The 15,864-nt window shown below is 44.0% G+C and overlaps 1 protein-coding gene across 3 annotated transcripts; it reads left to right on the top strand.

Annotated features, from left to right (window-relative positions):
* Positions 1-12,810: 12,810 nt before the first annotated feature.
* LOC133712737 (uncharacterized) lies at positions 12,811-14,373 on the top strand. Of its 3 annotated transcripts, none has more exons than XR_009847582.1 (4): positions 12,811-12,924; positions 13,039-13,476; positions 13,692-13,915; positions 13,992-14,373. XR_009847582.1 is itself a non-coding variant. In XM_062138833.1 (4 exons), exons 1-3 carry the CDS (start codon positions 13,007-13,009, stop codon positions 13,723-13,725), a joined length of 405 nt encoding a protein of 134 aa, XP_061994817.1. In that variant the 5' UTR covers positions 12,855-13,006; the 3' UTR covers positions 13,726-13,915; positions 13,992-14,373. The 3 variants fall into 3 exon arrangements, 1 of the variants encoding a protein (XP_061994817.1); XR_009847583.1 differs by having other exon boundaries at positions 12,855-13,185; positions 13,281-13,476; XM_062138833.1 differs by having other exon boundaries at positions 12,855-13,181; positions 13,281-13,476.
* Positions 14,374-15,864: the final 1,491 nt, after the last annotated feature.

Genomic DNA, 15,864 nt, shown 5'->3' with positions numbered 1-15,864 from the left:
AGATGATGTGCTTGAGTTAATATATTGAGAAATGTATTTCTTTTCCAAGTAGTAGCTAGATGCAAACTTTGCATGCAATCTCAATTTAGAGATTAGAAATCAGTACCAAAATAAAAATCGATGTCTCATGATTACCAACATATCGAAATGTGCCCACAAAATCGATGTACCCAAAACCAGTGCACATCGATTTATAAACACGAAAACGTAATCTATTGTCGACGTACAAATCACTTATTATAAAGTAAACCAATTTACCATGAAACACAGAACATCAGTTTTAAAAACCTGAAGTGATGTCTACGACGAAATAACACATTAGTTCATATCAAAAGAAGCGATGTACATAAAACCAGTAAACATCGTTTTACATGAACAAAAACGATGTCCCCTGTACAACAACACATCATTCTTAATAAAGTAACCGATGTTGCCTAAGGCCACATACATCGTCCTTAGGAAAATAAGGTGGCAAGATGCATGTAAAAATGGTCAAGAACAAACAATAGTTTTTGAACACTGATGTCTACGACAGTATTAGACATCATTTCTGAAATTGTAATCGATTTAAATGTTCACTTAGGTATTGTTCGAGATATATTTTACTAAGCATAAAATGTGAAAATATGAAGAATTAAATATAGTTAACATATAAGATTATGATGATTATAACGATTATACATCGATTTGTGTTTTAGAATCGATGTTGGTTGTTGTCTGGGACATCGGTTGAAAACGCGCTTATACTGATGTCTATACTTTTCTCTACACCCACTAAGACATCGGTCGAAAATTAGTTTAACATCGGTCCAGAACCGATGTCTATGAACAAAATTCTAGTAGTGAGGTCCCTGTCCAGGTTGATGTCGTCGATGTTGGTCTCTGGGCAGTAGCCTTCGACCCTAGCGGTAGGTTGAGTGACCTCGATGGGTAGGATAGCCTCTGTTCCGAACATCATACAATAGGGTGTTTCGCCGGTGGCGGAGGTTACAGTTGTCCGGATGGCCCATAGAACCTCTGGAAGTTTCTCCGCCCACAAACCCTTGGCGTCGTCGAGTTTCTTTTTTAGCAACTTCTTGATTATCTTGTTTGCTGCTTCAACCTGGCCGTTGGTTTGGGGATGGGCGACAGATGCAAAACTCAACTTAGTGCCCAAGTTGGCGGTAAAGGAGATGAGTTCCTTGTTGTTGAACTGCGTGCCGCTGTCTGTAATGATTGTATGTGGGACACCATAGCGGCAGTAGATGTTCTTCCAGAGGAAGTGAATTACCTTGGCGGTAGTTATTGCCGTCAGTGGCTCCGCCTCTATCCACTTGCTGTTGTAGTCGTTGGCTACAATGATGTACTTGAACTGGCCCTTGGCGGTTTGGAACTTTCCCATCAAATCGAGGCCCCACGTGGAGTGAATCCATGGGCCGATGATGATTGACAGCGGTTCTGCCGGTGCATGTGGGAGATCTGCAAACTGTTGGCATTTGTGGCAAGACCTCGAAATCCGCCGGGCGTCATCACCAAGTGTGGGCCAGAAGTAGCCCTGTCGCATTGTGCGGTTGGCCAAGGATCTGGCGCCCGAGTGGTTTCCACATTCTCCGCCGTGGATCTCTCCTAGAACAACCTTTCCCTCTTCCGGGGTTAGACAGCGGAGGTTGGGATGGGTGAATCCCTGGCGGTAAAGCTTGCCATTCTGGATGTTATAGCGGGTTGCTCTCCGTTTGAGCTGTCTCGCCTGGACCTTATCCTCCGGCAATGTGCCGCTGCGCTTGTATGCAATGATCTCGTCCATCCAGCTGGGACTGACCTCAATGTTGAAGATCTCCGCCAGGGTTTTTGTGATACTTGGTTTGTTGAGGCACTCTACTCTTGTGTCCACCGGACTTTGGTGTGGTTGGGCGGTTGCCAGTCTCGCCAGTGAATCAGCCTTGGCCTTCTTTTCCCTGGGGATTTGTGTGATGGTGTGAAATTTGAATTTTTTGAGCAGTGTCTTGACGTACCCCAAATATGCCGCTAACTGTTGGTCCTTGGCTTTGAAGCTGTCGTTGACCTGGTTAACGACTAATTGAGTCACTGAAGATGTTGATGCTGTCAGCCCCTGAGTCAATGGCGAGGAGCAGGCCGGCGATGAGTGCTTCGTACTCCGCCTTGTTGTTTGAAGCTTTGAAGTTGAATTTCAACGCGTACTCCGCGTTCAGTCCCCCGGGTCCTGTTAAGATGACTCCGGCGCCGCTTGCCTTGGCGCTAGCGGAGCCGTCCACATGCAGGTTCTAGTCTGAGTGTGTTAATGTCTAAAAGTTCGGCAGTAGCTGAACCTTTGTTAACGCTGATCCGGTGGGCGGATCGATACTTGTGGTGTTCTCAAAGCTTCCGCTACCTGTCAAGTAAAATACAAAGGGCGTCAGAGGGAGACCGCGCCGGGCGGTCTTCAACTCTCCGATGCCTAAGTTAGTCAATGTATTTATGTTGACAAAGTAACAGTAGGTAAGTATTGAATGCGTAATTAATGAGGAGAGAGGAGAGAACCTTTTATAGGTGAGGAAGAGGTTGATCTTCTCTTTGTTTTCGATGTGGGACTGATGTGCTTCAGTCCCCAGCTCTGGGAGCTTTTGATGCTATCTTGGCGCGGTGCGTGGCGGCACGTCGGCGGTGATCTGGGGGTGATTCGAGGCCCAGGATGTGTCCCGCCTGGCTGTGCATCTGTATGTTATTCCTTTGGCGGGAATTAGTACCTTTAGCGGTACAATGAGTGTAGCCCATTATAGCTAATTATGCTTGTAAATGTACATGTATGTACAGAGTGCAGCGGAGCTGTTTCTTCAGCGGTTATCACTTCCGCTCCGGGCTCTGGCTGACGCTCGGTGAGCTCAGCGATGAAGTCCGCCACTGCCTGGCCCTTCACGGCGGTTCTTGGCTTGTAATCGATATCGAACTCAATGAGCTCAATGGCCCACTTACTGAGGCGCCCCGAGTGTTCAGGGTTCTGCATCACTTGCCTCAGCGGTTGATTGGTTAACACATGGATCGTGTGAGCCTGAAAGTATTGGCGGAGGCGCCTGGCGGCAACGATGAGTGCGAGGGCTAGTTGCTCCAAGGGAGGATACCTTGTTTCTGCTCCGTTCATGCCTCTGCTGGCGTAGAACACTGGGAGCTCGTCTTGGCCCTCCCGCCGGACAATGGCGCAGCTTACCGCCGATACCGAGACCGCTAGGTAGATGAACAGTGTCTCTCCTTGCACAGGGACAGAAAGGAGAGGGACTGCCGCTAGGTATTCCTTCAGGCCCTGGAACGCCGCCTGACACTCTGGGTTCCAGTTGATGACTTTCTTGTGAGTCGTTTTGAGGAGTTTGAAGAATGGGGCACACCTATCAGTGAGTCTGGAGATGAATCGAGAAAGGGCGGTTAACTTTCCCTGGAGGCATTGGACGTCCACCTTATACTCGGGGTCCGCCAGGTCAAGGATGGCATGTACCTTGTCCTGGTTAGCCTCGATGCCTCGCTCGCTGACGATGTAACCCAGAAATTTGCTGGTGGTGACTCCAAAGAAACATTTTTCTGGGTTGAGGCGCATACCATAGGCCAGGAGAATGGTTACTATGATCTTGAGGTTTGCCACATGTCCGCTGGCCTTTATGCTCTTAACTAGCATGTCGTCCACGTAGACCTCGATGATTTTTCCCAGATGCTCAGCGAACATGGCGTTCATCAACCGCTGATAAGTTGCACCGGCGTTCTTCAGACCGAAAGGCATGACATTGTAGCAGTAGAGGCCTTTGTCGGTGGTGAAGGTGGTGCATTCCTGGTCGCCGGGGTGCATCTTGATCTGATTATATCCGGAGAAAGCGTCCATCATGCTGAGGAGCTCATGTCCGGCGGTTGCATCGACTAGCTGATCGATACGAGGTAGCTGGAAACTATCCTTTGGGCATGCCTTGTTGAGATTTTTGAAGTCGACACACATCCGCCGCTTGCCGCTGGGCTTCTTGACCATTACCAAATTGGAGATCCACTGGGGATAGATGACTTGGCGGATGAATCCAATGCCCTGGAGCTTGGCAACCTCCTCTCCTATTGCCTGGTACTTTTCTTCATCAAAGGCCCTCCGCTTCTGCTTGATGGGATAAAATGAGGGTTTGATGGTCAGCTTGTGAGTAATAATTTCAGGAGAGATACCTGGCATGTCCGCGTAGGACCATGCAAAGACGGCGGCGTTATCACGCAAGAATTGAGTGAGTTCTGCCGCCACCTCTGGGTCTAGTTGGGCGCCTATGGGGACTGTCCGCTCAGGGTGCTCGTCCGAGATGCAGACAACTTTCAACGATGTGTCTGGGATGACCGGCTCTTTCTTTACATATTTCTTCTTCTCATCTCTAGGGTCCTCGAAAATATTTGGGGGCGGTGCCTGGTTGCCCACTGTCAGGATCTCATGGCGGCGCGCTGAGCCAACTGTTGACTTCCTCTCACACAGCCCGTGCCGTTGGGTGTGGGGAATTTCATGAGAAGCATGTATCCGGCAATGATGCACTTGAGCTTGTTAAGCACTGGTCGTCCAATGATGGCATTGTACGAACTGAAACAATCGACAATAATGAATTCCGTATGCACCTCCGCCATGCATGGACTAGTGCCAATAACCAGTCGCATGTAATCCGACCCCAGCGGTTGTGTGACGTCGCCATAGAAGCTGAGCAGTGGCTCGTGATCCTGGAGTAGTTTCTTGTTCCGCTTGAGGTGGTTGTAGCACCCGCTGAAGATGACGTTGACAGCGGACCCGCTGTCCACCAAGATTCTCCCCACTAAGAATTTGCCAAGAATGGCGTCGACCAAGAATGGGTCGTCATGTGGTAGATGCACCCCGCGCTCCTCCTCCTCTGAGAAGGTAATAGGTTCCCAACCTGATTTTGGGAGCTTGGCGGACCTCTCGTAGCGGATGTTGCAGACCTCCTTTGGATGATTAGCTCGTGCGTAGCGCTTTCTTGCCCTGTGAGACATGCTGGTGATTGGAGCACCGCTATCGATGGTGTTGATGCGGCCCAAGGTCTCAACGTTGGCAATTAGTAGTGGTCGTTGGCGCACCTTGAACTGTTCCATCTTGCCGTCACGGTACAAAGTCTCAATGGCCGTTTTGAGAGCATTGCAGCCATTGGTGTTGTGACTGCTGTCCTCGTGGTATTTGCACCACTTGTCGGTGTTCCTGGGTTTACCCGTTTTTGGGTACCTTGGAGGGGGTGGCGGTGGGATCTGATCCTTGCATTGATTGTAGATTTCTTCATACGAGGCCGTGAGGACCGTGAACACTGCATACCGCTGCGAGGACTCTGTTTGCTTGTTGCAGTTATCCCCATAGGATGGGCGGTTACCCCTGTTGTGGTGTTGGTCCTTCTGCCTCTTGTTCTGGTGGTGGCCCTGCTGCCACTCCCTCTTTTTGTCAGTTGGCGATGCTGAAGGGGTCTTACTGGCGGGGACCTGATGACTGGAGGGTGGTTGTGCTGACTTTGTTGGTGTTGCTGGTGGTGGCGGTGGGGTTTCTCCATATGTGAGGAATTCCACCTGGGCGTGGATGACCGCCTCACTCATGACGTGGTCATATGCCGCATTAGGATGATTGTAGTTGAGGTGATAGAGGAATGGCCCTTTGAGGAGTCCCTGCTTGAAGGCCGCCGATGCCATTGTTTTATCTAGGTCACGGCACTGAGACGCTGCCGCCCGCCACCTTGTGACGAATGCCTTCAGTGATTCGTCCACCCCTTGCTTGACGCCGAACAGCTGACTTGTGCTGTGATGTCAGGCGGACAATAGGATGAACCGAGAGAGGAAGGCGTGTGATAGTGCATGGAATGAGTCAATGGACCCTGGCGGACACTCGAAAAACCAGCTCATTGCCTCACCGTCCAATGTTTCGCTGAACAAGTGGCACAGGGTGGCGTCGTCAAATCCCTTGTTGTTGGTGACTTTCTTGAAGGTGTCCATGTGGACGAAGGGATCAGACATTCCGCCCTAATGCGACATCTTTGGGGTTTTTGTGTACGCCAGCCTGATAGCCTGCAAAATCGCAGCGGTGAAGGGTCCAGGTCTGGAAGCGAAAAAGGGATTTTGGGTTGGTGCCGGGGCGACCGCCTCCGCCCGGATTAATCTCTGCTCCAGTTGCTGCATCCTTTCCAATATCTGGGCGGTTGCACTGCTGGTGGAACTAGTCTGGATAATCCGCTGGTCCTGCCTGCGCCTTGGCGCAGGCGGATTGCCTTCAGTCCTCGCCCTAGCTTCCGAGCGGTTGGTGTACGGCAGTGATTCCGCCTCCTGCTCTAACATTAGTTAGGGGATGGGCGGTGGTCCCATCCCCAATAACTCAGGTGGGTCCAGCGATACCTGCATCTGTATGACTGGCCCCGGTACCAATGTGCCAGTGCCGGGTCAACTACGCCTGGTGCTACGTGACTGTTCGCTTTGCGCTAGATTGGCGGTGGCTTCCAGCGTCCTCTTCAGTTCATCAAAACGTGACATCAACGTAGCCAATTGTCTTTGGGCCTCAGCCTTCTCCTTGCGCTCCTCCTCACGTTCTCTGTTTGCCTTATGAAGATCCGCCAGTGCTAGCTCGTACATAGTGATGAGATCTTGGCCCGGCGGGCGGCTGCTGCTTGGATTTGCCTCAACGCCGGGGTTGTGAATAGTGCACAGTTAACGCCTACCGCTGGGTTGGAGGGTTGGGGAATGGCGGAATGGTCTGCCTGCTCTTCAGCGTTTCCCCCGCTACCGTTAGTCATGGTGATTGTGGTGGGATGACCTTTTGTTCAAGGATTCCCACAGACGGCGCCAATGTTAATGTCTAAAAGTTTGGCGGTAGCTGAACCTTTGTTAACGCTGATCCGGTGGGCGGATCGATACTTCTGATGCTCTCAAAGCTTCCGCTACCTGTCAAGTAAAATACAAAGGGCGTCAGAGGGAGACCGCGCTGGGCGGTCTTCAACTCTCCGATGCCTAAGTTAGTCAATGTATTTATGTTGACAAAGTAACAGTAGGTAAGTATTGAATGCGTAATTAATGAAGAGAGAGGAGAGAACCTTTTATAGGTGAGGAAGATGAGGTTCTTCTCTTTGTTTTTTATGTGGGACTGAAGTGCTTCAGTTCCCAGCTCTGGGAGCTACTGATGCCATTTTGGCACGGCGCGTGGCGGCGCGTCGGAGGTGATCTGGGGGTGATCCGACGCTGAGGTTGTAGCCCGCCTGGCGGTGTATCTGTATGTCATTCCTTTGGTTGGAATTAGTACCTTTAGCGGTACAATGAGCGTGGCCCATTATAGCTAATTATGCTTGCAAATGTACATGTATGTACACACAATTTCGTCAATCACCTAATCACATCAAGGTCACACTCAATACAACACAAAGCACACAATTCACAAAACAGAATTATATGACGATTCCACAGTCGAATCCTCATCCGAGACCATCCAACGTCTTCGGAACACTTCTACGATCAATAAATCAAAACTACAAGTCGATCGGACAGCTGAATCCTCACGGATAGAAAACCGATCGAACCGAAAACTCTAAAACTTGGAAAATTCATAACATGCTCATACGATTTCCAAAAATTACAAACTATATATCGAAATGCTCGTATTGACGAGTAGATCGAAATCAGGAACATAAAATGTCCCTGGGGTGGTCGGAAGCAGCCGGAAAACACCACCACAGTAGCGGCGCCGCCGCCCATCCAAAGTCAAAATTTGACAAAACTCACAACATGAAAGTTCTTCATCTTTACTCCAATTGAAACTTTCATAACTAAACCATAATCAGATTATTATGAGCCAAAAAGTAGAATTTTACCTCGCAAGCCGAAGGATTTGAAAAACCCTAGTTTCAAAAACTCCAAAATTCAATCACCACAGATCAAATCACTGCAAGCCTTCTTGGGGATAGCTTCTACTTCCTCTGGGCTAGAAAATCCCTCAAAGAACTCGAGCTATAGTGGCCAAAGCTGGGAGAACCAAGGCCGGCGATTTGAGGCGATTTGTAGCTCCACCGTGCAACTTCTCGGCCTTGTAACGTCGTGTTCAGGTCTACCCACACCGTGAAACTTCACGGAGACGAAGTTGGGACTGAGGCGAAGAGAAAGAGACAAACGGCGCACCGATTGGTGGCCGGACGGCGGAGAACGAAGCCGCCGAAGTCGGCTGGGCGAGACAGAGGTTGGGGAGAAAATGAGAAAATGGGAAATTTTGGGATTTAATGAAAAATCCCGAAATTTCTCATATTTATAGAAATTTCCCAAATCTTCAATCGCTCATAACTTTCTCATACGAACTCTGATTTCTGCGTTCCACATGTCCACGAACTCGTATCGAAGCGTTCTACAACTTTTGTGAATGAAGTTCTCACAGAATCTAAACGTATAAAAAGTCAAACTTCGTAACCCCCTAAAACGAGCACTTCGAATAATTATTCGTCCGAAAATAAATCCACTTCACCCTCAAACCATGAAATCGTACAAACAAACACCTTATTAATCCCAGGAAATATTTAGGAATTAATAACAAATTTTCGAGGTCTTACAGGGCCCCACAGGGCCACCTCGGATTTGAGGGTGGAATTCGAGGCAGGCTCTGTCATACCTGCACTAAACTCCACCGTATCCTTCTGGACATATCGTCCCAACGCACTCTCAATGCGCCTGAGGCATCTATCAGTATGAAAATTTGGTGGGAGGCCACATATCTTGATCTAGAAAGCTAAGGTAGAGAGGGGAACTTCCTTGATAGCTCTGATGCTGTCATACGGTGCCAACACCACTGGTGCACGATCAAAACCCCATGGTCCTCCTCGGAGTATCCAGTTGAGGTTAGTTGGGTCCGACAAAGTGAACAGAAAACGGACATCATGTTCCTGAATGGTATATTGGCCGTTTTGCCTCCAGGCTCGCCAGAACATCTCCATGAAAGATCTCTAGTTGAAAGCAAGGTATTAAAAAACGCTAGGTGCTAGTCGGGCGGTAGCCCGGAGCCTAGCGCCCAGAGACCTAGGCAGGGACTAGGCGGTTTTTTGTTTTTTCAATTTTACTTCTATAATATATAATTATATAAATAAAGTATCATTATTTTTATATAGATCACAGTTTATTAATTATTAATTAGCAATCAATTTGATTTCATTGATTAATATAGAGCAAAGAAAAGTACAGTCCTTTGATTATTAATAATCAATTCATTGATTATTGGTCAACAATCAATTCTAAACGTAATAAAACGCTCTGCTCTTCTGTAACAAAAAAAAAAAGGCTCTTCTTCTTCTTCTTTTCTGCTCGTCTCTCTATCTCTCCCTTCACTAGAGTTCAAAATCTCATTGTGAGTAATCCCATTCGATTCTAGTTCGTTCGTGATTCCTGACCTCTAATTTAACCTTACCGGATTCAATTCCTCTATAAAGCAAGAGTCTTTGGCTCTTTTGCCTCTTCGCCCAATTTGGCCCCTTTTATGAAATTAGGGATTAGCTCATCCCAGATCATCTTAGATGGCTTCCATAGGCGCCTCCTACTGGTGCTACACACACTACTAGAATTTTGGCCTTAGACATCACGACAATTACATCGGTGAGGAATTCACGCGATGTAAAAAAATGTCATTAACATCGATTTCTCAAATACCGATTTCTATGTATATTACTGACATCGCTTTTTACTGTTGACTGATGACAAAACTTTTGTTTGAATTTTCAGAAAACCACTGAGCGGCTAAGTTAAAATTTGTAAAAGAAGAGCGGGGGAGGAAAAATTCATTCCCACACTTAGACATATTTGGAGTATCATTGACTTCAGCTTGCCCTAACACTATTCGACCAAACCTCCCTTTTCTCCTTCATTCGACCAAACCTCCCTTTTCTCCTTCGTTCTCTGCCTCCGACAAAAACCATCCTCCTCTTCGTTCTCCGCCTCCGACCACAACCCTCCTCCTCGTCTCTGTTCTCCGGCTACAATCACAACCCTACCCTCCTCGTCCTCCTCCTTTTCCGCCTCGGACCAGCTCCTCTGCTCGAAAACGGTGAAGAGAATCAGCCTCTTCGTTCTCCCCATCCGACAAAAACAGTCCTCCTCTTCGTTCTCCGCCTCCGACCACAACCCTCCGCCTCGTCTTCATTCTCCAGCTACAATCACAACCCGACCCGCCTCGTCCTCCTCCTTTTCCGCCTCGGACCAGCTCCTCTGCTCGAAGACGGTGAAGAGAATCAGAGATGGAGGCCGGGCTTTTGGAGAAAATTTGAGCTTTTTGTCTTATGCAATTGACGAATTTGTTCAATGCATGTCTTCGAAGAATTTGTGAGTCCTTAATTCACTGATCTGATTTTGTTTCTTATTTTGCCTCCAAGGATTTGTGTTTCATCTACCGAAGCTTTGTGGGCTGCATTCGAGCTTTCTGGGCATTCATGTTCTGAGCTTTCTGGGCATTCTCCATATCTGGTTTGCTCTCGCTCGATTCTCCTCCTCTTCGTTCTCCGCCTCCGACCACAACCCTCCGCCTCGTCTTCATTCTCCAGCTACAATCACAACCCGACCCTCCTCGTCCTCCTCCTTTTCCGCCTTGGACCAGCTTCTCTGCTCGAAGACGGTCAAGAGAATCAGAGATCGAGGCCGACCTTTTGGAGAAAACTTCAGCTTTTGTTTCATAGGTAGTTGACGAATTTGTTCAATGCATGTCTTCGAAGGATTTATGAGTCCTTAATTCACCCATCTGATTTTGTTTCTTATTTTGCTTCCAAGGATTTGTGTTTCATCTACCGAAGCTTTGTGGGTTGCATTCGAACTTTCTGGGCATTCATGTTCTGAGCTTTCTGGGCATTCTCCATATCTGGTTTGCTCTCTCTCGATTCTTCTCATTGTTTGTGATTGATTTTGGGAAATTTTTGTGCTTTTGTTTAGTTATAGGTTTTGGGTTTTGCAGAGGAGACTTCAAACTGTGTTATCTAGTCATGAAGGTTTTGGGTTTTGGGATTATGTGGTTTTTGCTGATAATAGTGTGGTCTAGAGGTTAGTATCTTGTATGGATAAAGCTCAGTGATTTAAGTAGAACATTACATAAAAAAGTTGAAATGAGAGGATTGGAAATGTTTGAATATAGTGGAGTACAAAAGTACTTGTCTTGCTTACTAATGTTGCTTCTAATCCATTAGAAAGAGGAATTGGTGTGATTTTAGTTTAGGAAAGTTTTAATTAGGCTCTTACTTGGATTTCAGATATGTCCAGGTGCTTGGTGCATTTTATTTGTGTATTACAGGTAGTGATACTGACGTTTACTAGTACCTAGAGCCTTTGTACAATGAGAAGTAAAATTGGCAGATGGACGTGGAAAGTATCGCTCTCTTTGCTGTCCAAGAACACAACAAGTGACAGGTTCATACTTGCCCTAATTATATTTGTTCGTTTGTGTTTTACCTGATTTTTGGTGATTTTTTACTTTTACCTTTTGATCAGAATGGTGTGCTTGAGTTTGCGAGGGTGTTGAATTCAAGGGAACAAGTGGATGTTTAAATTTGAATGTAACTAGGCAAACCTTTGTTTTGGTTCTAATAGTTCAAAGCTATATTCTTTTAAATGTTGTGCTATGTTCAGCAAGATAGGTTGGAGTGCCAATGCATAGTCCATGTAGAAGCTTTGCTGTTGTGAAGTTATCAAAGGATCAATCACCAAAGAAGTGAGCTTTTATGCCCCTCAGAATCTATCCACCTGAGCGTTGCAATAGTTGGTTTCAAACATTCTGTATTGTCATAATGTAGAGGATGATGGCGAACTCTCAATGTACTTAAAATTTTCTGTTTTGAAGTAACATTTGTTTTTTTACTATTTTGTTTCATTATGAGCCGAACTTTGCTAGCCTCTATATATTATAGGTATTTTATGTTTTCATTTTTGAAATAAAAAAATTTCTGTTTTGAAGTAACATTTGTTTTTTATTATTTTGTTTCATTATGAGCCGAACTTTGCTAGCCTGAGTAGCCTCTATATATTGTAGGTATTTTATGTTTTCATTTTTGAACTTAAACAAATTAGTTTGCCACAAAATCTGTTACTACAAACTCTCTCAATATCCACCTACTAACTTACTGCTCTATTTGGTGGGACAATTTTGAGCAGACTTGGGTGGATCAAATTACACAACTACTGAAATCTGGAATATCAGAGTTTGGAAACAATGAGAACGTGTCATCAGCACCTCAGGATCCAGACCACATGTCCTCTACATATCAAGTTGACAAGGAGGTACAATTTTCTTCAATTTCATATTTCCATACAAGTTGCCTTTTATTTGGTTCGTTGATTACTTGTCTATTTTCTGGCTATATGTTGTGATGTTTTGATGTTTGAACTATTAACTCTTAAGCACTGATTATAATCGGGGAATTTGATTCTATACCCAAATTGACACACCTCTTTTAGAATAAACCCAACCATAAGAGTGTTTTAATATACACCCAAATCAATTAATTTTTTTTTATGCAAAATAAAAAAACCTATTAAATAGAATAAATAATAAAACTCAATGTTGTTAAGAATTACTAAAGCTGCCACTATCAAATTTTTCATTCACCTATTAAATATGATTGATAATAAAATCTAAATTTGTTGCCGATGGAAGTCGATCATGAAACGGCTGCCCATAGACGTCGCCCAAAATTACTCAACCCTTGATTTTAGCAATTGAAAATTCTCCTCTGGGTTGGAGGTTACGTAATCTCCATATTGAAGAGTCTAATCTGTACATTCAAAGCCGGTGTCAATATCTCTACAAGCTTGTGATATAAATGGATTGCACAATCAGAGGTTGGTACGTGGGTTGCCTGTGTTCGACAGCATATCCGATTGGTACTGTTGATGAGTATTGTGGTTGCTACCTATTCAAAAGGTGTGTGTGCTCCTGACGAAGAGGTTTTTGCTATTGAGTAGGTATGATAGACTATACAAGTTCTTGATTGCAGGTTTTTGTTTCATCTTCTTGTTTCTCAATAGATACTACAAGTTAATTTTGATGGCTAAAGAGTACACCCACCTGGAATTTAGGTGCGACCTTCTCAAGTTTGGACGTGTTATGACCGACGAGTTAAGGGCAGATATTACTGAAGTGAAGCTTGATCTGATAGAGTCCACACCGTTCAGGGATTTGTTTAGAGCTTTTTATGAGCGGCAAATAATAGACTCTGCTTGTAGGTAGTCTAATAGTGACATCGTTTCTCTTTTAAAATGCTTTGACAAGGAAAAAAACTCGTTTCAGTTTGGGGAAATTACTGGTACCATATCTGTAGGTGACATTCCAGAACTGTTTGGTTTGAATATTGAAGGTCGTGAGATCAACCTTAACCAGAAGAAGAGAAAAGGGGATTCTGATTTCATTAAAAGACGATTCCCTGGAGTGAAAAGGTTGTCCAAGGTGATCCTGGAGCAACTAATCAAAGATGTATCTAAACTGAGGGGGCTTGAGAATGAATGTGATTTTGTTAGGTTGGTTTGTCTCTATTTTTGTGTAACACTATTTTTCTGCAATAGTGGCAATGACCTTAGCTGGTTTATAGTTCCATACATAGAGGACCTAGATTCAATGTCTCTCTATGCCTGGGCACCCGCAATGAAGAATTACTTGGACAACTCCCTTTGTTGATAGATATGTGACGTATACCACAATTAATGCTCTACCTCTATGACAACATAATGTGCAGCATGGTGAAATCTCAAAACGCTTGGCATTTTTGAAAGATAAGGGTAAATCAATTATTAAGAGCAAGATGATATGGAAACATGTGAAAAGAGAAGGTCAAGTGAGTCTATTTACGTTCAATGTATCAAACAAAGACAGGGACTTGCTTACCTGGTTGGGAAGGAATAATGTTCATCATTTCCCTATTATTTCAAGCAAGGAATGTCCTAAACAAGATCCTTCCAGGTAATTATCTTGTTCCTTACTATCCGCACTCCTAATGTGTGTGTATGAGCTTATTCATTTGTTTTCTAATGTACAGTGTGGACAACGGGATTGCTGTGACGTACATTATCAAGCGATTATCGGAAGGTCTTGAATTAGAGTCTACCTTTAAAAAAGGTGCCATGACTCAGCAGAGAGCACATGTTTTGGGAAGGTTCTTAAGTGACAACAATGACGGTTAGGCTCATCTTTGTGAAAGGAGTTTGGGAGGGACAGGAATGCCATTTGGAAGGCCTTTCATCAGTTTTTATGTCTTTTCTGGAATGGTAATGATTGTGGATGCTTAAAGTGATCGTATATGTATTTTTTGTAATGTTTGAGAATTTGTATGATTAAAGTGTGTTTCTTAAAACACGATGGATCGTGTGGAAATCATTTTATTTCTGAATAAGTTTTTTTTATGCACAATTAAACAGGGTTAATGGGGTGAATAGGGTTGTCTTTACGTTGGAGGCAATATTATAGGAAAGTCTGGTAGTTTGTGATTTTCCCTGGGCATAAGAGGGGAGGGTCGTGAAGTAGTTTCATATAGTATAGGTAGCAGAATGCATTTCCTGAAACCGGAGTTATAGGTGCATAAGGCATCTGCTGGACGATTTACGTACAAATTGTGAACTTTCTGGATAATAGGTACCTAAATTAGTTGCGTATATTAAAACCCACTAGATGTTAAACACCTGAATGGTAGGCAAATTTATCAATATTACCTAGGGTTTATGCTACCAAAGTTAGTCAATATATGTAGCACCTGAATAGTAGACAAAATTATGCAATTTTACCCACGGTTTATTGTACCTAAGTTATTCCCTGATTGATAGTCACAAAATGTAAACTCATAAATGATAGGTATCTAAATCACTTGCGAATGTGAAAACTCATACGATATTTGACACCTGCACGATAGGAAAAAGTACACAATTCTACCTATGGTTCATCTAGAGATACCCAAAGTAGCAAGTGAACGAACTATGTATTGAGTGGTGACGTGTGAGAGTATTTCATAAAACTTAACTAATGGAATACAACAACACAACTAAAACACATAACTTCCATAGTAATAGCTGAAATTTCATATATATCAAAAGACAAAAGGATATTTAATCACTACATGATAGGAATACCTCCACAAAATGATGTTTAATCACGTTGACATATTTAATAATAGGATTATATACACAAACATATATATCTACTAAAAAATGGCAAATATATAGGTCAAATCAGAAAGGAAGAGATATACAATAATTAAGGCAATTAATCGTTTTTAAATCAGGAAAAATAAATTGATGGTATTAAATTCTAATTTGTGTTTATAACTGATACCATATTCAAATTCAAAAAAAAAAAACACCTATATTTGAGGAATATTTTCCTTCTTCGACGAGAATGGTAAAATAGTCAAACTAAAAAAACGAGAAAAAAACTTAATTATAGACTTAAAACCTATACGGTAGGTTTAATTATATGAATGGGTGTAGATTAAAAGAAAACATAGGATTGGGTTTCTCTTAAAAGAAGCTTCATTTTTTGGGTTTTTTTCTAATTTTCTCATTATAATCTACATTCATGTAGGGTGCAGAACAATTGGAACTGGAAAAGCGGGAAGCCATAGGTGTGCTTGATGGCTGTCTCAGATTATACCTTCCTGGTTCTTATGTTATGCCTTGCTTGATTAAGTTTTGAGCATATTCAGGTGAAGTACTTCAATTTCTTCCCCTGTCTTCCTTTTACAATCCCTATACTGGTCAGAATATCTTTTCTGAAGAGTGCTTTTAGTGATTTCAATACTAAAAGTAACAATGTTCTGGACTAATCATCTAGAAGGATAGTGTAGGGTATACAAGTTATTGCGCGATGAAGCAAAAGGTCTAGCTAGTGCTACCTTCTTGCTAATCCTGGCTTTGTCAACT

This window comes from Rosa rugosa, chromosome 5 (assembly GCF_958449725.1).
Source record: "Rosa rugosa chromosome 5, drRosRugo1.1, whole genome shotgun sequence".
Classification (NCBI taxonomy): Eukaryota; Viridiplantae; Streptophyta; class Magnoliopsida; order Rosales; family Rosaceae; genus Rosa; species Rosa rugosa.
Note: the sequence above shows the minus strand (reverse complement) of the source record. Positions and strands in the feature narration are given on the sequence as shown.

Coding starts and splice junctions, on each gene's coding strand:
- LOC133712737 (XM_062138833.1), top strand. CDS start 13,007: ATGGCTAAAGAGTACACCCACCTGGAATTTAGGTGCGACCTTCTCAAG. Junction 13,182..13,280: donor GCAAATAATAGACTCTGCTT/GTAGGTAGTCTA, acceptor CCATATCTGTAG/GTGACATTCCAGAACTGTTT. Junction 13,477..13,691: donor AATGAATGTGATTTTGTTAG/GTTGGTTTGTCT, acceptor CATAATGTGCAG/CATGGTGAAATCTCAAAACG.